The 22,000-nt window shown below is 54.2% G+C and overlaps 3 protein-coding genes across 3 annotated transcripts; 1 reads left to right on the top strand and 2 right to left on the bottom strand.

Moving 5' to 3' along the window:
- Positions 1-302: 302 nt before the first annotated feature.
- CCDC142 (coiled-coil domain containing 142) lies at positions 303-6,475 on the bottom strand. Its single transcript, XM_024765655.1, has 9 exons — positions 5,379-6,475; positions 5,003-5,089; positions 4,774-4,923; positions 4,506-4,636; positions 4,320-4,433; positions 1,470-1,584; positions 1,078-1,255; positions 755-954; positions 303-594 (listed from the first exon to the last, which is right to left on the bottom strand). The coding sequence occupies exons 1-9, from the start codon at positions 6,439-6,441 to the stop codon at positions 338-340; spliced, it is 2,295 nt and encodes a 764-aa protein (XP_024621423.1). The 5' UTR covers positions 6,442-6,475; the 3' UTR covers positions 303-337.
- Positions 6,476-6,614: 139 nt separating this feature from the next.
- TTC31 (tetratricopeptide repeat domain 31) lies at positions 6,615-14,340 on the top strand. The gene is given in 9 exon segments (XM_024765656.1): positions 6,615-6,736; positions 9,977-10,205; positions 10,347-10,430; positions 10,870-10,945; positions 11,875-11,965; positions 12,059-12,200; positions 12,415-12,516; positions 12,707-13,025; positions 13,887-14,340. Coding segments are annotated over 8 exon segments (1,098 nt in total). The 5' UTR covers positions 6,615-6,659; the 3' UTR covers positions 13,004-13,025; positions 13,887-14,340.
- A 2,866-nt stretch (positions 14,341-17,206) lies between these two features.
- LBX2 (ladybird homeobox 2) lies at positions 17,207-18,921 on the bottom strand. The gene is made up of 2 exons (XM_024765697.1): positions 18,712-18,921; positions 17,207-17,678 (listed from the first exon to the last, which is right to left on the bottom strand). Exons 1-2 carry the CDS (start codon positions 18,914-18,916, stop codon positions 17,293-17,295), a joined length of 591 nt encoding a protein of 196 aa, XP_024621465.1. The 5' UTR covers positions 18,917-18,921; the 3' UTR covers positions 17,207-17,292.
- Between the last annotated feature and the right edge of the window lie 3,079 nt (positions 18,922-22,000).

Consider the following 22,000-nt stretch of genomic DNA (forward strand, 5'->3'; position numbering starts at 1 on the left):
TCCTGGGACTTAAGAGGAAGTGGCGTCTAGGCTCCCTGCTTTCTATTGCTTTTCCTCTTTCCCTTTCCCCTGGGATCCAACCCTAAAGCCTTACTCCCAGCATCTAGCCCCTTACTGCTAGTGTCTAGCTCTGAGATGTCTTCACTGATGGGGAACTAAGCCCAAGCCTCCCAAGTATGCTGACCTCCAGGTTTCTAAGTCCAAGCTCTGTGTAGCTTGTGGTTCTCGGGTATGCTTTCTTCCAAGCTCCCAATTAGGCTTTTTTAATATGCATTTCTAAATGTCTGGGCTTTTTCAGGCAGAGATAGGGAGTTCTGACGGGCTCTGATTAGGGTCCTTAGGATTCAGAACTGGTCCTCAGGCAGGAAAGAAAAGGTAAGTGCCTGCGGGGATGCCGGTGCTGCCTCAGGGCAAGCCAGGCCTGCTGATTTCCTACCAGGTAAGCCTCAGGACTAGGTCCTTCTCCCCACAGTGTGCTTAGCAGCTGAGCTGTCTGGGCTGGGAGTGCTCCAGGTCGAAGAGGGGGCTCCAAGCTCTCCAGGCTGTTGAGGCTGCTGCTGGGCAATTCCATGGTCTGGACCTCATTACATGCACCTGGTAAGGCAGGAGTGGAAGGCAGGTGGCTGGCGGTGTGTGTGTGTGGGAGGGGGGCACACGCAGAAGCCAGATCAATGATGAGGATGGGGGATGCAGCACATAATGTTATGAGCTAGGGGCAAAGAGAGCCTGGAGTTGGGGAGGGAGAGTGACTCACAGCAACAGGGAGGCCCCCTGTGGACTTGAGTCTTGGGCAGGGGCTGCTGCAACAGACACAGCAGGGCCCCATCCAGCCGCTGGAAGATGCTGAGCGTGAACAGAGTCTGGCGAAGTTCTGGGGACAGGCCCCATTGCTCCTCCTCCAGCAACTCCCTGACCACTCCGAAGTCTTGTCTGAGCTGCAGCGCCCCCTGCAGGCTGAAGGCCAAGGTACAGTGTGGCCACCTGACCCTCCTGCCTCTCAGACGGCTCTGCCCCACCCATCCCCCTCTTTTTTTCAGTTCCATTCATCCCCCTGCCACGGCCTCCTTTTCTCCCCACCTGAATCGGATCCCGTGGGTGAGGATGTGGTCAAGCCAGGCACCCAGGATGGCAGTCAGCGCCAGGCTGAGGGCAGGGGCCTGGGCTTGCTGTGGCAGTCCTTGCAGTCCTTGCAACACAGGCTCCAGTACCCTGCGGACCACCAACCCAGCATACTCACTAGGAATGCTGGGAAGTTCTGGAGTGAGAGAAGAGAAAGGACAGGATATGAGGCTAGGGAGATCATCAAGCCCTTAATGGAGCATTTGGGGGAAGAGGGTAGGATTTCAGGGTGAGGGGACACAGAAGGTGAGGACAGGATGGAGACAGAGGAGTGGAGCCAGGATTTGGAGGGGCCAGGACACTGTTACCCCCTGAGAAGCCTGGAAGGGAACGCTGGGATGAGGACTTACCAGGACAGAGGCGATGCCGCCAGTACCGACCCCGTGGCATGTGGAGTTCGAAGTCCTGTGTGGCTCGTTTATGACATTCTTGAAAAAAGAGACTTAGTGACTCTTCAGGCAGGAGCTGTGGGGATAAGGAGAAAGTAAAAGGGGCTTATCTCTGAGGGACTTGTCAAGTTGTATGCTCTTCTAAATCTGAGGTGTTTAACCTGGCATCCATAAAGCCCCAGAACAGAATTGTATGCATAATTGTATGGGCTTGAACATTTTCTGAGGAGAGATACTATGGCTTTTATTGGATTTTCCAAGAGATCTGGACCGAGAAAAGATTATGGACAGTTGCCCTAAATTTACCCTGCTCTCCTCAGCTTGGTTCAGAGGATGGAAATCCTCCATGTTAATTTTGTTCCATAGGAACATTAATAGGAAAAAAAAAAAGGGAGACACCCTCACCACCGCCAGTGTTCAAAAGCAGATACTAGAGAGAGGTCTTCATGATCTGCAGACAGGCAGAGGCTGAAGAAAGAAAAGGGAATTGTACGATCTTCTGTCTGTCATCTATAAAAGGAAGGCAAGAACTGTGTGTAGACCAGGAGCAATGAATATAACTTTCTAAGATTCAGGAACCTTTGGAATGTCCTCACACTGAATATTCTTTATAGCCACTTCCATTTCTCCAGAGCACTGTAACCCACAAAGCAAGAAAAGGCCCATGTGCTGGTTTGGTTTCTTTGGTTTGATAGGTTTTGGAGGGGGAGAAGACAGCAAAAAGGAGGGGTCTCTACAGCCCATCTAAGAGAAGAACCCAAGAAGAGGGGTGTGTAGTGGCAGGTCTAAGGAATAGGTGACTGTATGCCTGAGAACCTGAAGAGAGGAAAGGACCTGGCGGGGGCCAGACTTGGTGGGAGAGAGCCCATGTGGCTCCTGATACGTGGGCTCTCTCCCACCAAGTCTAAATCTAAACTCTTCTCTTATCCCAAACACCAGAACCCCCTTCTTCCTTATATATAACAAAGAAATTACCCTTTCGTCAACTGACATTTGTTAGGAAATTCTGCACTCAACACTCGGAAAATACAAGGTCACACTATGGGACAGTTTTTTCTGTGGGACGTTACAGTCCTGGAGAAAACTCACATCTGATTCTTCTTTTTCATCCCAGTGCTGTATGTGGTAGAATGCCCAGAGCGGATGCCCAATAGTGCAGTCATCAGGCAGAGAAGCAAGGCATGAAACTGCTTTGGACAGTGTTTGGTTCACACAATGAGCACACTGTCCCTGCCCCTTTTGCTCTGTTCTCACAGCAACTACCAAGAGCTGGACCCTTCTCATATTATGTCTCCCCACCTCCCTTCTATCCTGACCACTATAGCTGGATCAAACTCTATCACTGTCTTCACTGTTCCCCTCGTGCTCTTACAGTGTCTCCCTATCACTTATGAGATACAGTCCAAAATCTGTGGGCTGGTGTTCAGTGCCCTCCACAACTTCATGACAACCTACTCCTTCATAATCCTCCACCCCCACCCTTGAGATGCACATGCGAGGGCAAGTGTATGCTTATGCACACATACACACCCGCACACACACACACACACCCACACACACACACCAAAGCTTCTGCTTTGGTCAGACCATCTCGCCAGTACTCCCCCAAGGAACTATGAACTACCCACATCCAGTAACCCCTGCTGCTCCTCTGAGGCTGCCCAGCCACCAGCTTGAGCCATAGACCCTGTAAGGAACTTCTGTTACCATGTGTCCACCAAGGCCTTCCCTTCCCAGAGCTCCCACAACCGTCACTGTCCACCCTACTCATGAAAAGCCTGTTCTGGGACATGTTGAGTTGAAAGAGGCAGCAGTAAATTGAGGTATAAATGCCCAACAGGCAGATGCAGATGGTGGATTAGGGCTAAACTGGGGGTGGGGGGTGGGGTGGTCTACAGCACCAAGGCACTGTGGAATGCAGAGAGAAAAGGAGGAGAGGGACAAGGACTGAACTCTACAGCCATGCCCCTATTCAGAGCAATGAGTAGACATTTGGGCAGGAAGAGAACAAAAAGCAGAGAGACATCATCCATAGTAGGAACAGATACTGTGTAAAATGGGGAAAAGTTAGAAGTATAATAGTTTAATTCATAAATTTAGAAGAAAATAAGAAAATATTAGAAGAAACAGCCAAGAGTGGATGACAGTTACCAGTGTGGAACAAGGATCAGAAATCGAAGTTGGGGAGGGGCAATCAAAGTGCTATTTTTTCATTAGAAGCCTTCTAAAAGAATATTTTATTTCAGTTTTAATAAAAATACAAATTACGCTTTTAGAAAACAGGAGAAACATATCAAAAACTAGTAAATAAAAGGAAAAGTCAATCATTTATCTTGCTGTTTCTCTACAAATTATACCTCAAAGTAACCAAGTAATTTATGAGGGCAAGTTTCACTTTATAAGAGTAATCCAACTAATAATGAAGAAGGAATGATAGAATTGGAATGTCACCACCTTGCACCCTCTAATGAAATAACGGATATAGACAATGATCATCAATCATCAGTGGCTGTTAACATCACAAAATGAGAGCCTGACATGGGAGTTGGGGGTGGGATATATAAGTGAAGTAAAATTGACCATGAGTTGATGAGTATTAAAGCCTCAGTGGTAGGAATATGGGGGTCCATTATACTCTTCTCTCTACTTTTGTATTTTTTTGAAATTTCCATAATAAAGAGAGGACAAGAAGTGAAGAGCAAGAAAAGATACATTTAGTGGCGATTCCAAGGCACTGAGTTGTTCTACCACCACCACAACCTCCCCACCAACCCCAAAGCTGGCCCCTGTCAGGTCTCCTGCTCTCCTTACCTGGATCTGTGCAGTCAGCTTCTGGATCTCCAGGCCCAGCTGCTGCTCCACCTCCAGGGCCAAGCTTTCCTCTGAGGCCAGGCTAGACAAAGCTTCTGCCTCATATAATAGAGGCTTTGGCAGAAACAGGGAGTGAGATCCGAGCCCAGCCCGGGATGCTCCCCTCCCCATTCCCTAGCTACTCACAGGTAAATCCTTCTGGATCAGGAGCAGGAAGGAACCTGGGGCCCACGCTGCCAGATGCTGCTGAGTTCTGCCCCAAAACCAGAGCAAGATGGTCTGCAGGGTACAGAGCCCCAGGGCAAGGGGGGCAGGACCTGGGGAGAGGAGGGACAGAGTATCGGAAGGGCCACAGAACACCTTTGGGAGGAGGCAGGCTTCAGAACAGATTAAGGAATAAAGGAGATGTCCTCAGCTGTTCTCTTATCCCCCCACCCCCAATACCTTGTCTCACCTGGAGGCCGGCAGAGGAGCAGTCCTGACCTGGGTTCTCGAAGGGCATCCAAGAGAGGAGGGAAGAGCTGTTGCAAAAGTTCAGTGGTATGAGAGGATGAGGGAAGGCTGCTCTGATTTCCACTAGCAGATGCCAAGGCCTGGCAGAAGCCTGAAGATGAGGGGGTATGGTTTGATAAGGAAGGAGCAGTCTGGGGCTTGTGTCACTGCCATTGCCCCTTCCTTCTCACCTTGATCCCAGCTCCAGATAAGAGACTGATGAATTAGGTTGTGACACAAAGAAGCCAGCTCCTTCTCACACTCCTGAGGCAGTGATGCTAGTGGGAGAAATGACTGGTGCCTGAAAACAGGGTCCCTCTTTGCCCAACACTGCCCCCACTCAATGATGGGGGAAGAGGGGAGGCTTCCCCCAAGACTCAAGGCTGGCATGGAAAGCAAGACTTTGCCTTGAAAGCCCAGAAGCTATAGCCTGAATCCCCGGGGGTGGGGTGGGGTGGGGTATGTTCATTCTAAAGAGCCTGTTTTTGTAGTCAGGTGGCAAGTGAGTGAGGTGAATACAGAAGAGATCCCAGCCTTCCCAAACACCCACCCAGGCCCATCACTCACCCTGACCCAGTGCCTGACTCAGCTGTTGTGCCGCTGCCCTGGGGTCCCTCCAGGGTCCTAGACTTAGGTCCAGACTCTGAGCACAGGCTGCCCACAGCATGGTCCAGTACTGGCTCCACAGGGCCCCAGCCCCTCCAAGCCCCAGTCCACTGCTGGCTGAACCCGTCACGCCCCCCATCAGGCCCAGTAGCACTGGCAGCAGCTCCCGCTCCTCTTGGCACCGCCTGCGGAGCTGGTCCCTCAAGTCAGATCCCCTGAGCGCCTCATCCAGCCAACCTGCCACCTGGCAACCCCGCTCCCCCGTCAGGAGGCGGAGCACACGGGCCGGGGGATAAGGGCGCGCTGCCCCTGGAACGTAGCTCAAGGCTTTTCCCTGCAGCTGGTGGTAGGCGGGAAGTGCCAGCAGCAGGTCGGCGATTTGGGACGATAGGCCCGGGCTGGCGGGCGCCTGGCCCAGAGCCCGAAGCTGCATCTCGATAGTAGCATCCAGGCGCTGGGCGGCTAGTCCGACGGATCGTGCCAGGAGTAGCGGCTCGGGTGTCTCCTGAAGGCCGTTTCGCAGGACCGCGCCTCCGGAAGGGTGCCCCAGCAGGTCGCGGCACAGCTGAGGCAAGTGGCCGGGGGATGGAGCGCCGGGACTCAGGATCCTCAGGAGGCGCACGGTCGCCTGTAGGTGGCGGGCGCAGTCCTGTGCGTGGAAGAGCTCCTGCCGCTCGTGGTGCAGCCGAAGCAACACCGCCCGGAGACGCTGCAGCGCTGGAGGGGTCGGGCCGCCAGCTGCCGGCTCCCGCCCCCAGTCCACAGCGCCGGCCTCACGGTGCTCTCCTGCGTCCGCCGGCACCGCCCACCACGGCTGCCCTCTCGGAGCTCCACCGGGCCGTGGGTCCAGGCAGGGGATGCTTCGGGCAACCGGCAGCCGCAGCCAGCCACGAACGTCTCGGCGGAGAGCGCCTGCCCGCTTTCTCCGCCACTGCTCCTCCTCAGCGCCCCCGGGCTGCGCCCGTAACGGCGGCACGGTAGCCAGCGGAGGCAGAAGGCCACCAGAGCGAGACGCTTGGGCCATGGGACAGCTTGTCCGGAACGAAGCTAACGATTCCCACCTCCCCGTACTGCCCAACGCCTGCCGCAGGCGGGGCTCCGCCCCATCCCCGGAGCCGTCATCTCTGGCCCGGGAGCCGCCGGGACCGTCATGCACTTTCTCGCGCTCCGTAAGCGGAGGCTTCTGCCCCCAACAAAGATGGCTGCCTACTCTGTCCTACTCTGCCTTTCGGCCGGCGTCGAATGCCAGACTTTCACTTTCGGGTCACTGTTGACGGGGATGACGCCGATTCCGAAGACTGTGGGGCTGGTCAAGCTAGGTAAGCAGGTGAGACAAGACCGGAGGAGGTCCAGGAAGACTGGGGCAGCCCCAATTAGATCTGTTTTCAGTAGGATTTTGTGCTTCACGCGATGGGCGGTGGGCTCCAGCTCACCTACCCCGAGGCCCCCAGACGCGCCGCCGCCTTCCTTTCCTATAGACTGTCCTCTGCGGCCCGGCTGCCCGCTGGGGGTCGCTGCTGTCCCCAAACTCTGCAAGGAATTCGGTCTCTTGGTGATCCAGGGGTTAGGACTCCGCGCTTTCACTGCCGAGGCCAGGGATCAGTACCTGGTCTGGGAACTAAGATTCCGCAAGCCTCGCGGCGCGGCCAAAAAAACAAAAAACATAACTCTTAGCTGCTCTTCGGCCCGTTCCCTTTACGGTCACGCCTCTTTTCAACCTTCCGTGTTGAGCCCTGCCCGCCCCGGCCCGGCGCCGCCGGGGCTGCACCAGGGCTTTGGAAGAGGCGTAACTGTGGGCCCTACTGCCAAGAAACAAAACGCAAGTGGAGGGGGCGGGGACGACTCAACGGTGATAAATGCTTGAAGTGGGCAGGATCGGGCAGACGAGGGTCTCTTAGTTGAGGAATGGGGAGTGGGTAGGAGTTGCTTGGGGAAAGATATTATGAACAGAGGGAACAGTGTGAGCAAAGACACTAAAGCAAGGAAACGTTAAGAGAACGTCACTGAAGTGAGACCTTAGTTATGGGTTTGAGAGAAGAGGCGAGCAAGAGGGCAGCAAGTGGTTTGAAAGTCCTGGTCTGGCACATGGATTTGGATGTCCTGAAGGAGGTGGTAGGGTTATAGAGGGAGGGAGAGGATCAGATTTGGGAGCACTGAAAAGCTATACTTCCAACTGCTACCTGGTTATCTCCAAAACCAAACTCAACAAGTCCAGAAGTTAATTCATCATCTTTGCGAGTTTGTTGCGTTTTCTCTCATCTTAATCTTGGTTAATAACACAAACTTCCATCCAGTTGCTTAATTCAGAAATCTGAGAATCATTCTACATATTCTTCCCCTTTTCTTTACCTCACCTGTGTAGTCAGTCACAAAATCTACTTCTGAAGTGTCTCTTCTATCAAATCCGTTATTTCCATTCCTACTTCTGCTGCCACTACCTTAGTTCAAGAACTCAATCTTTCTGGCCTGAACAGTTCTAATGACCTGCTAACTAAACATTTCACCCCTAGACTCATCTCTTTCCCCAGTACAATTTCATTTGAGCATTTCGCTTCCCAGATTAGATCCACTTCCACCACCAACAGGACAAAGTGCAAACTCACTGGATCACACAGTGTTCTTCAGGCACAGCTCCTGGCTGCATCTCTATTACAATAGCCTCCTCACCCATCTCTCTGCCTTTGCTCATTCAGCACACACTTATTGAGCACCAACTATGTACTGAACACTGTTTTAGGCACTGGGAAGAAAGCAGTAAACCAAACAGACAAAAATTCCTATGGTCAGTGAATTAGCAGTGTCTAGTGGGGGCAGCCACTCAACAAATAAATGATATAGTATGTCAAATATGAGAAGTGCAAAGAAAAGTAAAGCAAGAAGGAGGATAGGGAACACTGAATGGAACTGAGAGGTTTTGCTTTTTAAAGGGAGTGGTCAGAGAAGTCCTCCCTCAGAAGATTTAAGCAGGGATCTGAAGGGGATGAAGGAGTGAGCCATTCACTGCGGAAAGAGCATTCCAAGCAGATGAAACAACAAATACAAAAGCCCTGAAATGGGAGCACACTTGGTGTATTGTAGGAACTTCAAAGGAGACCACTGCAGTTGGAGGAGGGCGAGAGGGTAGGAGATGATTTCACGAAGAGATTTGGTGGTCAGATCATGTGTGGCCAGGTAGTGAATTAAGAGAGTAGTATAGACCATGTTTTGGGGAGAGATAGAAGGTCAAGGCAGTCCTTTTTTTGTTTGTTTTTAAAGATGGCTTACACTAACTAAGGAAACAATCCTCATTAGAACCACAGAATGTACAGGCCAAGCCTCGAAGAGTCTTGCCTCATTTTGTGAATGAGGAAGCTGAGGTCCAGAGAGGTTAAATGACTTGTCCAAGATCAAACAGCCCAGTAGTGGCAGAGCCAGAACTAAGATGCAAGCAGCTGTGCTCCAGGACAGTGTTCTCTCCAGTTCTATGCTACCTGGCTAATTAAGAGAGCAATAAAAAGCAATGAATAATAAGGTTTTAAATTATATAACATAGGCTATGTTAATGCAGCTTTGGTTGAGTGAGGGCAGAGATAACTGGAAATGAAAGGGTCTGGGAAGGCTTTGTGGGGAGATGGAATTTGAACTCTTGAAGGTGAGGCAAGTTGTGGTGAGAAAGAAGCTCAGAGCCAGGAGGGATTTGAGGACAGCTGGGGGAAGACCCCAAGGCTGGAAGAAGCCTGGTGGCAGAGGGAGGACAGCAACTAAGTAGGAGAGGATTGCAAGGGAAAACTGGAAAGGTCAGCCAGGGAGCTTTTTGGAAGGCTCCAAATCCCAGGCTAGACTCAATCCTGCCTGTGGCCCTGGCAGTGAGAGATTACTGGAAAATTCTGAGCAGGGGAGTAATTGCTGAGAGCTTGGTTTGGGGGAGAAACGGATAAAGTGCCGGGGAGAGGCCAGCCAGGAACTGTGGTACTCATTTAGGCGTTGAGGTAGCTCCAGGTTGGACTATATGGGGGTGTTCATATTCAAGGATATGGCAGGGGACACCGCTGGAAGAGCAGGTAAGAGGGCTCCATTTCAGGGGCATCAGTGTGGCTGACCTAATGGCAGGATGTCAGAGAAGCCTGGACTGAATGCCACCCTCAGCTCTTGGGAAGGCAGGTGAGACATGTGAAAGTCAGGAGCAGCATGTTTTGAGGTGCTGAGCAGGGAGAGGTCGGCCAGTAAGGTTTTCCAGGCTGGGTGGCTGGTTAGTGGTTGCCGTGGTGGAGCGGTCAACCCAGCCAAGCTCCTTGCCGTCTCCCAGAGTTCCCCACAACACCAACCTAATGTCCCCTCCCCACCCCCTCCCAAGACACAGTGGATTTTTTTCGACGGCTTGTGGAGAATGATCCCCAGGGCCTGCGTCGGATCCGTGTGGATGGGAGCGGCAGGCAGCTGCAGTTGTGGCACCGTGGTGGGGAGTGCAGGGGCCGGGCCCAGGGATTAAGGCTGGTACCCTGGTTGGGGTGGGGGGCTGGCTTTCAGATGCTCCTCTCTCTCACGTTCTTCCTTTCCCTTCTCTCTCTCCCTCCTGACAGATTCCCTCCGGACCATTTCTGTTATGAGGGGGAAACTACTGGACAGAATGACAAGGCCAAGGAGGTTGAGAGACTGGGCACCTACTGTGGTCTCCAAAAGTCCTTCCTATACCCTCCACGAGGGTCTAAGCCCTGCCCTCCAAGCCCTTCTGCCTCAGCATCCTGCCTCAGTGACTCAGACAACCTGCTTCAGGTGGCCGTGCCACAGAAGCCCCTGCTGACTGAAGAGGTGAGACTCTAGTTCTCCCAGTCCCCAGATTCCCATGTCTGTATTCTCTCCTAATCTGGATCTTTCAAGATTCGTTCATACTGCTTACCTCCCTTTCACTTCCTCTCTCTCTTTTCCTGCCACCTGCCCTTCCTCTTCCAGGAAGCCAACCGCCTGGCTGAGGAGCTGGTGTCTGAGCAGGAGCGCATGAGACGGAAAGCAGAGAAGAAACGACTCAAAAAGAAGGTAGCTGGAGGGCGGAAGGAGTGGGGGCCCAGAGGGGCCGTGGGGGAGGGAAGAAGAGAGAACTCTAGATGGCCAGGGGCCCCCACGGGGCTCAGGGACTGGAGGGTCTCCTGGAGGCCATTTGGTGCAGTGGTTCTGGAGTCACTGTGCTGTCTGGGCTGGAATCTGCCTCCTGACTATGAGCCCTCTGCCTGATGACTGTCTTACCTGCTTTTTCACCTGTAAAATGAGGATGACAACAAAACCTACCTCATAGAGCTGCAAGGGTTAAATGAGATCGTGTATGCAGAGCTCTTAGTACGGTACCATATATATTGTCCACATGAAGAACTGGTCTCAGGATACAAATTGTGTGTGTGTGTGTGTGTGTGTGTGTGTGTGTGTGTTTAAGTATAGTGCTCAAAATACATCTTCCTCTTCCTCGTCATTGTCATTACAGCGTCATGACAAAAGGATCGGAAGCGACGGGAGCGTTTGGAGCAGGATGGCGGGGAGTCCAACGCGAATGTCTACAGGCAGGTACCAAGAGCACCAGGTACCAGGAGGTGGGGGCTGGAAAAGCAAGCAATCCCAACACTGCACCTATTCACCTTCCTGCCTCACCTTCTGGGCTGAGGCATTGCAGACGGGGATGGGAGCCCACCGTCCAGCTCTGGGAACCCAGCTCAGGGACAGTGTTGCGAGGAAGAGGTAAGAGCCCCCTTCCTTCCCTTTATGGTCTCTGCCCACCCTCTCCTCCCACTACTCTAGGACATACCTCATCCCTGACCCTCCTTAACTTTCCTTTCTGCTCACAGGACTCACTGGATCTATCTAGTACCTTTGTGTCTCTGGCTTTGTTCAAGGTTGTGGATTGGCCCCCCAGTGCCTGCAGAGAAAAGGGACTGAGTCAGGAGCCCCAAGGCAGGAGCTTGGGTCCCCAAGAGAAGATGAGTTAGGAGGAAGGAAGCACTCCAAAAGAAGAGAGCTCCAGGCAGAGTCATAAGGCAGAGTTGAGGAGGAGGGCAGAAGAACCTCAGCTGGAACCAGTGGAAGGGGGTGCCAGAGGGCTCTGGGAAGTTATGCAATCTAAGGGTAGAGGGCAGTGACCAGTAGAAGGAGTTCTCTGGCCCTAGGATTAAGAGACCTGGGATCAAGCTCCATCACTGTCACCCTGACCCAGGGTAGTTTCCTCTGCAAGAAAGTAGGGCTGATGCCATCTTGCAGACCTGTCACGAGGATTACATGAGTTGCCTGATACGAACTGTTTAAACAAAGGAGAAGGATTTGGGAAGCCTGAGGCCTTGAGTCCTGCTTGACTTTGCTTCCCATTCCTAGGCATCTCTAGAATTGCTGGCAGCTGCCTTACAACAGAGCCAGGAGTGAGATTCTTTCTCTCTCCTTCCTCACCCATCCCTCCCTACGATAGCCCCATCTGAACCTTCCTACCCTCTCTCCTCCCCAGAGTTTGGTACCAGCTTTGCCCAAATTGGTTTCCACCACAAGGCCGTGGTCCTTTTCACCCAGGCCTCGAAGCTCAACCCCCGGGACCACTGGTAGGTGGGGGGGTTGGCCTCTATGCTGGGATGTCAGGGCAAGGCCGGGTGCCGAGGGAGGACCTGGACTTTTGGCCACTTTGTCTTTATCAGGTTATTTGGAAATCACTCATTCTGCCATGAACGGCCAGGTCAGCCGGTGTGGGCCCTGGCTGATGCCCAGGTAGCCCTTACTTTGTAGCCTGGCTGGCCCTGGGGCCTCTTTCACCTGGGCAAAGGCTTGATGGGACTGCAGGTAATGGGTCTGAGGTTGGAAGCAGAAGAGGAATTTGAGTGGGATCGGGTGGGGATCAGGTCTACATTGACATTTTCTAGTTAAGCTACTACCACAATGTCACAATGTTAGTGGTACTCGGAACTGGAGCCAGTTTGGGAAAGGGGGCAGTTTTAAGTTCCCTTACCCCACTGACAGCTCAACTTTCCTCTTTCTCATTCCTCTGGGACCGAAGCGTTTCGAAGAGGCAGCTGCTGTGTTCCAGGAGACTCTGAGAGGCGGATCCCAGCCTGACGCAGCCTGGGAGCGCCACTCCTGCCTTCCACAACTTGCTCTGGTAAAGGGACCAGACCCACTCTCGTGCTGAGGGGGAAACAGAGAGAACTGGCCGGGATTGCAACACCAAATGGTGCTGCTTTCTGCCTCAGGCAAATAAGGGGGATGGGCAGGAATGCATGGGATGAGGGGGGCACAGGCAGCACTGCTGGAAGGAGTATCAGGTGCCCCTCCCTCTTCTTTCTCAGCAGGACCAGCGGGGAGGAAGCCCTGGGTTGCCTCTGTCAACTGGATTCCCCTGTGCATTTCCCCATGTTGAGCTGGGGCCTTCAGGTCTCCATTCCCTCAGTTGCCCTGGAAGCACTGCTCCGAGGGCCCCTGGCCTTCTGTCTCCACCCTTGCATTATCCCCCACATCACCTGAGCCACTCCAGCTGGTCCCTCCCCCATACTCGGAGCAGAAGACCCTGTCCTCTCCATTTCCAGGACTCCTCAAAGGGCTGGGGCATCCTGGGACTTGGGCCCCAGCACCTACCTCACACCAGATGAAGGAGGACCTGTCCCTAATAAGGTAAGGCCATGTGTGCATCCCACAGGGATGAAGGACACTGTATGGTAGCAGTTCACTGCACATTTTGAGACCTGTACTCTAATACCATGGTTGGGAACATCCCTGGCAGTCATGCCTCTTGCCACAGAGACCTTCTGATGAGAGAAAGGAGCCCTACATCCACTGAAATAGGCTTCCTTTGGTTCTTAAGCTGATGGCTTCTTCTGGGAGCAGTAAGGAAAAATAAAATCCCCCAAGCCTCAAGAAGGGATCTGTACAAAAGTTCAGGTTTTCAGACTATAACAGACCTGGCAGTGGGGGCATTTGAGGCTTGCCCTGCTTCTTGGCCCTGGGGGACTCACTCACCAGCCAGATCTCTGTGCTCAGGATGGGGTCACAGTAATGAATAAGGCCCAAGTCTCGCCCTTCAGCTTGACAGATGCTCACTTCTTCCTAATCCCAGTTCTTGCCCCGTTTTCTCAAGCCTGAGCTCCTCATGCCCTGTTTCCTGTCCACACTTCCATGCATATTCTGACCTCTCCTTTGCCCAGTGGTCTGATGCTCACCTGCTCCCACTGCTAGAAGATTCACCAAGGGTTTGTATTTACCAGCTTACCAGCTCCTGCCTGGAGCTGGCAGAGCCCATACATCTCCACGTACCTGCACTGCTGGCTCTCCCACTGATGGGGCCTTAGCAGGAACCCAGGCTTCTGCTACTTTGGTCATGGTCTTTCTCCACTCCAGCACTGGGCATTGTTACCAGCCTTTCCCCCATGTGAATTTACATAATTTTTTCCACCCAGGGTCACTGCCCTTAAAGAAGGCTAAAATCCTCTACTTTCTGTATAAGAATCATGACCTCCTTCTGGTTTCTCCTCTAAGATCCTGGCAGCTGCTCCTGGCTGGTTCCTCCCTAGCTCTGCCTGGGACTCTCAGCTCATTTAAATATGGATCTGCAGTGGACTTTTAGGCCTCCAGAATGCCTTTCCTAGAGGAACCATTTATCAGGATGAATGACTCTTGCTGCCCTATGGGTCTTATTCAACACCATTTGCACCTAGAGATAGGAGATGCTGAAGCACCTCTTTATTTAAGGCTGTCCCAGATTCTTTTATTGTTTATGGTTTCAGGCCCCTTAAATACTGTATGACAGATTGAAGTCTGCCATTACTAGTTGGGCCACCTTCGGCAGATTTCTTAACACCTGTGCTTCAGTTTCCTCATCTGTAAAATGTGGGCAATCCCTACCTCACAGGGCTGTTGTGAGGGCCGAAAGAGAAAGTGTGAGAACCTGCCTACCGAAAGCCTGGTACATAATGGGTGTTAAATAAACTGATTTTTATCTGCAATTGTCCTACATATTCATGATGCCAACACTGGGAAGAGGAGTATGAGTGAATTGCTCCTTATTTCGCAAAATACAGAGTTTGTGGGACTGTGGTTCTCAAAGCGTGGTCCCTGGGCCACCAGCATCAGTGTCACCTGGGAACTTTTTACAAATACAAATTCTCAGGCCCCCTCTAGACCTTCTAAATCAGAAGCTGAAAGAGTGGGCCCAACAGTTTGTGTTTCAATAAGCCCTCCCAGTGATCCTGAGGCACCTGACGTTTGGGAAGCTCTGCTCTAGGACCTAGCGGAGGAGACACCCATCCAGGAGGCCATTTTGGTGGGACAGGTTCGAGTTTTGTTCATCCAAGCCTTGATCATAAGAGGTGGTAGCACTGGGCTAGAATTTAGGAAGCCCTAAGTAGCAGAGGGTTATGGCTCAGAGCCAGTTAACTTGACTGAACCCTACCTTCCGGACTAGAATTATTTGCCCTGGGAGTTCTTTGCTCATGCCCGGCTGGCCGGTGGGTGGGGTTCGGGAGAGGTAGTTGTGTTTGTTTAAGGGGTGATTATATCACAGTGCCTCCATACCAGGCCTGCTCATGTGGCCCTCTTGTCCTGGGCTGGGGCTAGGAAGGTGGGACTTACATGCTTTGGGGACTCCACTAGGGCTCCTGGCCCCTCAAAGAAGGGCCACCCACCACTACTGTATGGCATCTTTGCTTTCAGGCTGAGCTGCTCCTTGCTCTTCCAGCCCCTCAAAGAAATGTCCCCGCCCCAGTACCTCTTAGACTGTCCTGGACTTGAATCTTTCCCAAGAGCCATAGGACTCCTGACACCTTGCCTCCACTTTGTCCCACACTCACACTGCTAACTGGTAGGGTTCTGACCCAGCAGCCTGTGTTCTGAGTCCCCAGGGCTGGAAAGCAGAATGACCAAACATCCTGGTTTTCCTGGGACTGAGGGATTTCCAAGGCTGTGGAGCTTTCAGCGGTAAAACTGGGAAAGCCCTGGGCAAGCAGGAATGAATTAGTCACCCCAATCTAAAGGTTCCAGAGAGGCAGTCTTTAGAAGGGGATGAAGGGAATACAGATGGAGCCCTGAACAGGAACCAGGGGAGGTATGTGTGTGTTGTATATGTGTACTGTAGAGGCAACACAGGTGCAAAGAATACTTTTTGTATACAATAGGTGACAGATTCTTAGCTCTGTACTAGTAGTCATTATCTGTTCCTGTCAATGATGTCATTTTCCTTCCAGTTGCCCAGGGTTTCAAGGTTGTCTTTGACTCCTCCAGTCTTTGGTCACTGGAGAAATTACACTGATTCCTGTTTCATAACAACCTTCCTCCCGACTCCAAGTCTGGCCCTGAATTCTCTCTGCTCTTACTTTTTGCAGTGGCCAGAGCTACACTCCTTCATCAGGTCTGTGCCAGTCACCCTGCACATGCAGCCAGATGAGCCTGCCCTAAACATTGCTCTTATACCTCTCCTCCCTAAAACCTCCAAGAACCAAGACATGCTCTGTCTACAGCACAATGCCTAGATTCCTACCTCTGGCTCTTCCCTCTCTCTGCTCTGGGAACACTTCTTTCGGTTAGTAGTCCCAGCCCCCACTTACAAGCGTCACGACATGATCATGGGCTTCTGTGATTTCATTCTCCTTGTCCTTAAAATGAAATTAAAGTCTCATCTCATGGGATTTATTGTAAAGATCAATCCATGCAAAGCATTTGGAACTGTGTCTGAAAATGCCAGGTTCCTTTCTGCCTTCCAGCCTTGTTCACTTCCCTGAAATATCCTTTTCTGGGACTTCTACCTGCAACTGAGGCCCTAGCTGACACATACCCCTCCCCCACCCCCAGCGCTGGGTGGATTATTCCCAGAGCATCCTGAGGGTGGGATTGTGGCACCTGAGCATGGGAAGGTCTGAGGAGGGAGGAAGGACTGATGAGGAGGGACTCCTAAAGATGAACAGCGATGACCAGGCATGGGGGAAGACCTGCATCGCGGGGAGTGATGCAGGTCTTTTCCCTCCCCATCACATGCAGGAGGATGATTAATTACCAGCGTTAGAAATTAATCTCAGAAATGTCTGTTGGAGGAGGTGGGCTGGGCTCTCTACCCTGCAAGCAGATACTCTAAGCTCTGCCTCAGCAAGTAGGACCAATCCTTCCCACCCAATCCTTCCCACCCTCCCGCCACCACCATCATCCTGGTGGTGACATTTTCCGCCCAAGTGCGGGGTGGGATGGAGGTCCCAGAAGCAGGGGTATGTCCCCTCTCCCAGAGCTCATCACTTTGCCTGTGTCTCAGTGTAGGATTCTCTCTGTGGGGGCGAGGAGAAGGGTCAGGATTCTATTAACAAATGACCTCAGGGTGGGGAAAAAGGAGAGTCAGGCAGGACGCTGTCACTCTGGGGCCAGTCTATTAGGTGCAAGGTCTCTCAGGTGGCAGCTGATCAAACGCGGGGTGGAGACCTGGAACTAAGGCGGCCAGTAGAGGAGGAGTACGCGCCCGCAGCTACCAGAGTCCCATGCCCTTCCCCTCATCCCGCAGTCTCCAGAGCTAAAGCTGACAAGCACCAGCTCTGAAGGCTGGTTGGATGCCTGGGTCCACATCCTGACCTAGGGGTTGTTCTTTTGTAAAATGGGCATAATTATATCACCTACCTTATAGGGTTGCTTGAGGGTTAAAGGAAACATCGGATTTAAAGCGCTCAGCACGGTGCCAAGCACGGGATCTTCGCAATAATCAGCAGATTTTGCTCTTACTGCTGGGAGCGTCAGGACTGAGGCGTGCTGCGGCGGAGTCTCAACTTTATTCTCAACAATTGGGAAAGGTGGGCGTCTGGACTGTGAGCTGGAAGGGGCCCGGGTCGACACCCTCCCTTTACCCCGGAACCCAGACAGGACGCGGAGGCGCGGAGTCCAGGGCCCCAGAGCCCTGGAGGTAGCTTTGCCTTCAATCTTCCACCTGTATCTCCTCGTCTGACAATCGGGGCCCAGAGTCAGGCCGGGCGGGGCCAGGGCAGAGGCCTGGGGCGCCGTCAGGCAGCGTGAGGCGGCACTGGATTTCGGGGGACAGCGAGCGCAGCGAGGCCAGGTCGGCGCGCATCTCCTCCACGTCGCGCTTGAGCTTGGCTCGCCGGTTCTGGAACCACGTGACGACCTGCGCGTTAGCCAAGCCGAGCCTCGCCGCCAGCCCGTCACGCTCGGACGGTGCCAGGTACTTCTGGAAGACAAAGCGCCGCTCCAGCTCCAGCACCTGCTGCGCGGTGAACGCCGTGCGTGACTTCCGCCGTCTGCGGCCGGCCCGGCCAGGGCCCAGCGCGCCTGGGGCCGCGCGGCCTGCGGGGACAGGGCGGGGGGTCAGCCTTCTTCTAGCTTGCGGGAATCAGGCTTCGGTCCGGGAGGAAAAGCGGGGGTGGGGTCAAGCCAGCGAGGGGGGCGTTGGTGCGGAGCGAAAAGACGGACGGGAGCCAGAACCGCCGCCCCTTCCCGAACTTTGCGAGGGGGGAGGGTGGTATTTCAGCCCGGGGGTGGGGCACAAAGTGGAACCGGCCACTGGGGTACTGGAGGCAGGAGGCTGAGGGTATCCTGCGGGGACCGGGGAGTGGGAGGAGAGCGGGACAAGCCAGAGAACTGGTGCACGGTCAGGCGGTCTAGGGCGGGGCCTTTGAGGCCTTCCGGAGCCCCTGGTGGAGTGGGCTTGCAGGTCTGGGCCAGCACCAGAGGCAGGGGCCGACCATGGTCAGAGTAGGGGCAGCCAGCCGGAATGGTGAGTGTAAGAGAACCTGCACCGTGCTCTTCTTTAAACTCGTGGGTGTTGGGCACTCTCGACTTATTCTTTTTGGGTGACACGGGCGCCCCCTCCTCGAGCCCAAAAGGGAGAGAGTGGGGGTACAAAGGGCGAGGAAAGGCGGAGTCCAGAGTCCCGCGGCCCTTGAGGCTCCAAGGAACTTCTGCTCCTTGCGCCCTCTCGAGAGGAGACCGGCTTGGAGCGGAGCTCGGTCACCCGGAGAGGCCCGAGCCTCGCCTCCCTGCACTTTCTGCGCCGCCCTTGCCCTAGCTCACTCATTTACAGCCTCCGGGCCAGGCCTTTTGTCTCCTCCCTGGCCTTTCTCTGTCGCGATTGCCCCGCACAGTTCTCGACAGACTGGCCCTTCCCCTCGGCGCTGGCGGCCTCCAGGAGCGGGCGCGGAGCCTGGGAACTAACGGAGGGGAGGGGAGAAGAGGGAGAGGCAAGCCCCAGCACGTGGGCTGAGGGCAGGGTGCGGATTAGGGTGGCGGCCAGGGTGAACGAAGGTTCGAGACCGGGAACCTGGAGGAAAGAAATGGGGAGTAGGCCAAGTCACAGTGAGCGACCTCGCCGGCGCTATACCTTCAGAGGGCTGCGGAGCGTGCCCGTCAAGTACGCGGAAAGTTTTACTAGTCAGCTCCTCCAGTGCGCACAGCGGCGACGTGGGACCTTGGTTCGACTCTGGAAGCTGCGACGCAGAGGGTCCTCGGGGAACCATGTGCGGGCCTAGGATGTCTGCGATGCTGAAGGGTGTCCGGGGTGTCCGGGGCTCGGATCCCGAGCTCATGGCCAGCCGGGCTGTGGCGGTCCCGCCGCCCGCCGCGCTCGGCTCCGCAGCTGCCTGGGCCCCAGCGCGGCTCCCGATCTGGGCCCCCAGCCTCGGACCCGCCCCCGCGCTGGGCCCGAGCCTCGAGTGCCCCTCCTCCTGCGCCCCCACCCCCCAACCCGGCCGGGTCCGCGGTGGGTCTGGAGCTGGTAGACGTTCCGGCAGCGGTATTTCTACAGGGTGGGGAGGTGTGTAGAGAAACCGGAGGAACAACCCGCCAGGCCGGGCCGCAGGGCTGCTCTGCGCTGCCGGACGCGGCGCAGTGCACACTCGGGCTGGACCCTTCCTGGGCGGCCCCCAGATTCTGTACACCACACACTCCCCGCCTAGCCGCAGCTCTGGCTCATAAACTCGTCGGCAATAAAATTGCTTTCCCTGGCCCCAACGGCTGGGGAGTTGCAAAATTCCGAAAAGGGAGAGCAGAACTGGCAGTGGTAGGATACCCAGTCTCACCTAGTAAGGACCTCTGTCTCCTGACCTGGCCCCCTCGTTCCGCCCCATCCCTGCGGAACGCTCTTAAAGAGGTCGGGCGGCTGGAAGTTATTAGCGCGGTGCTGGGGGCTGGGGGACTTGCAACTTGGAAGGACCTGGCCAGGCAGAGCGATTGTAACGGGGAATACTGGGGATGCCATGGGGAAGCAAGTGCAGGTGAGCGGACTCTGCCGGCTCTCTGGCTGGACCCAAGGCTGTCCCGCTAGGGCTCAGAGGCCCTGAGGAAGTCAAAACACGTGGAGAAGGGGCCGGAGACCTGGGCCTCAGGAGAGAGGACACAGCAAACCAGAGCTAGTGTTACTGCCCAGGAGGGGTCTTTGCCAGTGAAGCCTGGGCTCCCCGGTTACTCTTTCCATCTATCAGTCGATCTGTCTGTCTTTGTTTTCTTATTAAGCTCCTGTAGTTGGAGTAGAGGTCCTTCAGCCTGGAGAGGCCCAGAAACCACCCAGCATCTACAACAGTGGAGGCGGCCACTGGTCACTGCCCAGGAGCATCAGGGTCACTCGCTATAGAAGAGTGACTTGAAGGGCAGACTTCATCTACCCAACCAGATCCTGGGACAGAACCCCTACCAACCCAGGGGCAAATTCTAAGACCTGGGATATTCATTCCTATTTTATCTGGGTTCCGTCTTTCTCACTTCTCTCCCACAGCTAGTCCTGGGCTTATACCACAGCTCTCCTTTGTAGGAAGAAGACAACTCTGGGATAGCACTGCTCACCAGTGGAGGCCCAACAGGGCAAGGGTTTTGTTCACGTATCACATCCCAGAGGCAGAGAAGCCCCACCACTCCTGAGGAACTCACCACTCCTAAGGAACTCGCTGCTATGATTTCTTCTATTTTTTTCGAACAGTGCCATGAAGAAGTGGACCAGTCCCTCCTGGACTGTCCATTATGTCACCTTCTCTGTAGACTTCTGTGCCTCCCACAGGTACAGTGATACTCTGAGTCCACCTGTCTCTTCTCTGGGGCAAGTGGAGCCTGCAGTTGGGGTGCCCTGGACAGAGCTTGGGAGATCCAAGACACCTGGGTCAAAGACTCCTTGACAAGGACGGGAAAACACTTTGATAATGGGGGTCAGGGAACCTCATGTAACCTGAGGCAGTGACATAGCCCACACCCAACCAAGGGTATTCTCGGTAAAGGGCTCCCTCCTAAGTCACCCCCCATCCCCTAAGACTCACACAGACACTCACATAGTACCTTCATGGCAGCCTAAGCAACCAACTCAGCCCAGTGGGCCACTGCTGGATCAGAGAGCAGACAGTGGAAAGCTGAGATGCCAGGACCTTGTTAATTGGTTATTAATGGTGGCAGGTGGAGGAGGGCCAGGAGAGATCCTCTTAGCTGGAGGCCTCAGCCCTCTGAACCATCCTGGGGGTTTCCCTTAATCTGCAATTAAAGAAGGTCTCAGGAGGCTGCAGGAACTGCCTAGCCTACGTCCCAGGCCTGTCACCAAACAGACACTCCAGCCTTCACTCATGCATCTTCTTATGTAGCGTTTATGTCATCTCTTCTGCTCTCAATTACTCCTGTGTGTCAGTGTGAGGCTCTCCTGAAGGGCCTTTGCTTTCCTCCCCTTCTGTCTCTCCAACATTTTCCCCCTTGCAACCGGGCTTAGGAATGGGGTTGGACAATGGGCTTGGGCAGTCCCCAGATGTGGGTTTGGGGGAGGAGAGGGAAGGAGAGACTAGTAAAGAGAAGAGGCCACTTACAGCAGAGCCCAGCTAAGGTCATCTCAGCAGCCAGGGACTTGTCCAGACAATTGTGGGGCCACAGGAGGGGACTTTTCCCAGCAAAGCCCCTGGAATCTGAGCTGGGGAGAAACCAGATCCTCCGAGGGGGGTAGGAGGAAGGGAATGATTAATGAGGGAGATTAAGAGATTAAACCTGGTTTCTGGGCTGAGGAGCGGGGCGCTTAGCTGTCTCATAGGCTTCCCCCAACCCCAGCTTGGCAGTGCTGCTGCTTTCCAGTGCATCTCTTCCCACCATGCCTCCCACCCCCATGGTCCAACCCTCTCTGACCTGGGTCCTCCCCAGAGCCATCCAAAGACGTGAGCCTACATTGCTGCCTGCCACCCCACCCCCCTTCTGCAACAGACTCTCCCCATTGTCCCTTCAGACATTTGGGGGTCCTCTGCTCCCTCCTCTAGCAGAGATCCCCTTTTTCTCACTTTCCCTCCAGAAGGCACCTCCATTCCCACTTAAGGGTGCCTTCTCACCCACCCCCAACACCCCCTTTCAGAATTCCCTTTCCTCATCACCCCCATCTTATTTCTCATTCCCTGACACTGCACCTCTGACGCGCCTTGCCCTCCCCAGCCTCTCAGCTTGCAGATTCCTCTACCCAGGCCTGCCCCGGATGTACCCCCTCTTCTTGGCATCCATATCTGCTCAATAAATGACCTTCAGTCCCCTGGATTTCCCACCCCACGCATTTCTCTGAATTCTGTGAGCGTAAAGGGGGGCGGAATCCCCAGAATAACCTCCTTGGGTTGGTGGACGGCCCAGGACAGTCCCAAGAGATGTGCTTGTCCTCCCCCCCCCCCCCC

The sequence above is a fragment of the Neophocaena asiaeorientalis genome, unplaced genomic scaffold, assembly GCF_003031525.2.
Source record: "Neophocaena asiaeorientalis asiaeorientalis breed wild unplaced genomic scaffold, Neophocaena_asiaeorientalis_V1.1 scaffold1090, whole genome shotgun sequence".
Taxonomy (NCBI): Eukaryota; Metazoa; Chordata; class Mammalia; order Artiodactyla; family Phocoenidae; genus Neophocaena; species Neophocaena asiaeorientalis.

Bases quoted from the DNA above. Each gene is read 5' to 3' on its own strand.
- CCDC142 (XM_024765655.1), bottom strand. From the start codon at position 6,441: ATGGCCCAAGCGTCTCGCTCTGGTGGCCTTCTGCCTCCGCTGGCTACC. The intron at 4,637-4,773 runs GTGAGACAAGGT...TCCTCTCCCCAG, and splicing joins GCTCCTCTGCCGGCCTCCAG to GTCCTGCCCCCCTTGCCCTG. The intron at 955-1,077 runs GTGGGGAGAAAA...CTTGGCCTTCAG, and splicing joins ACCCACGGGATCCGATTCAG to CCTGCAGGGGGCGCTGCAGC.
- LBX2 (XM_024765697.1), bottom strand. From the start codon at position 18,916: ATGAGCTCGGGATCCGAGCCCCGGACACCCCGGACACCCTTCAGCATC. The intron at 17,679-18,711 runs GTATAGCGCCGG...CTGTCCCCGCAG, and splicing joins CGCTCCGCAGCCCTCTGAAG to GCCGCGCGGCCCCAGGCGCG.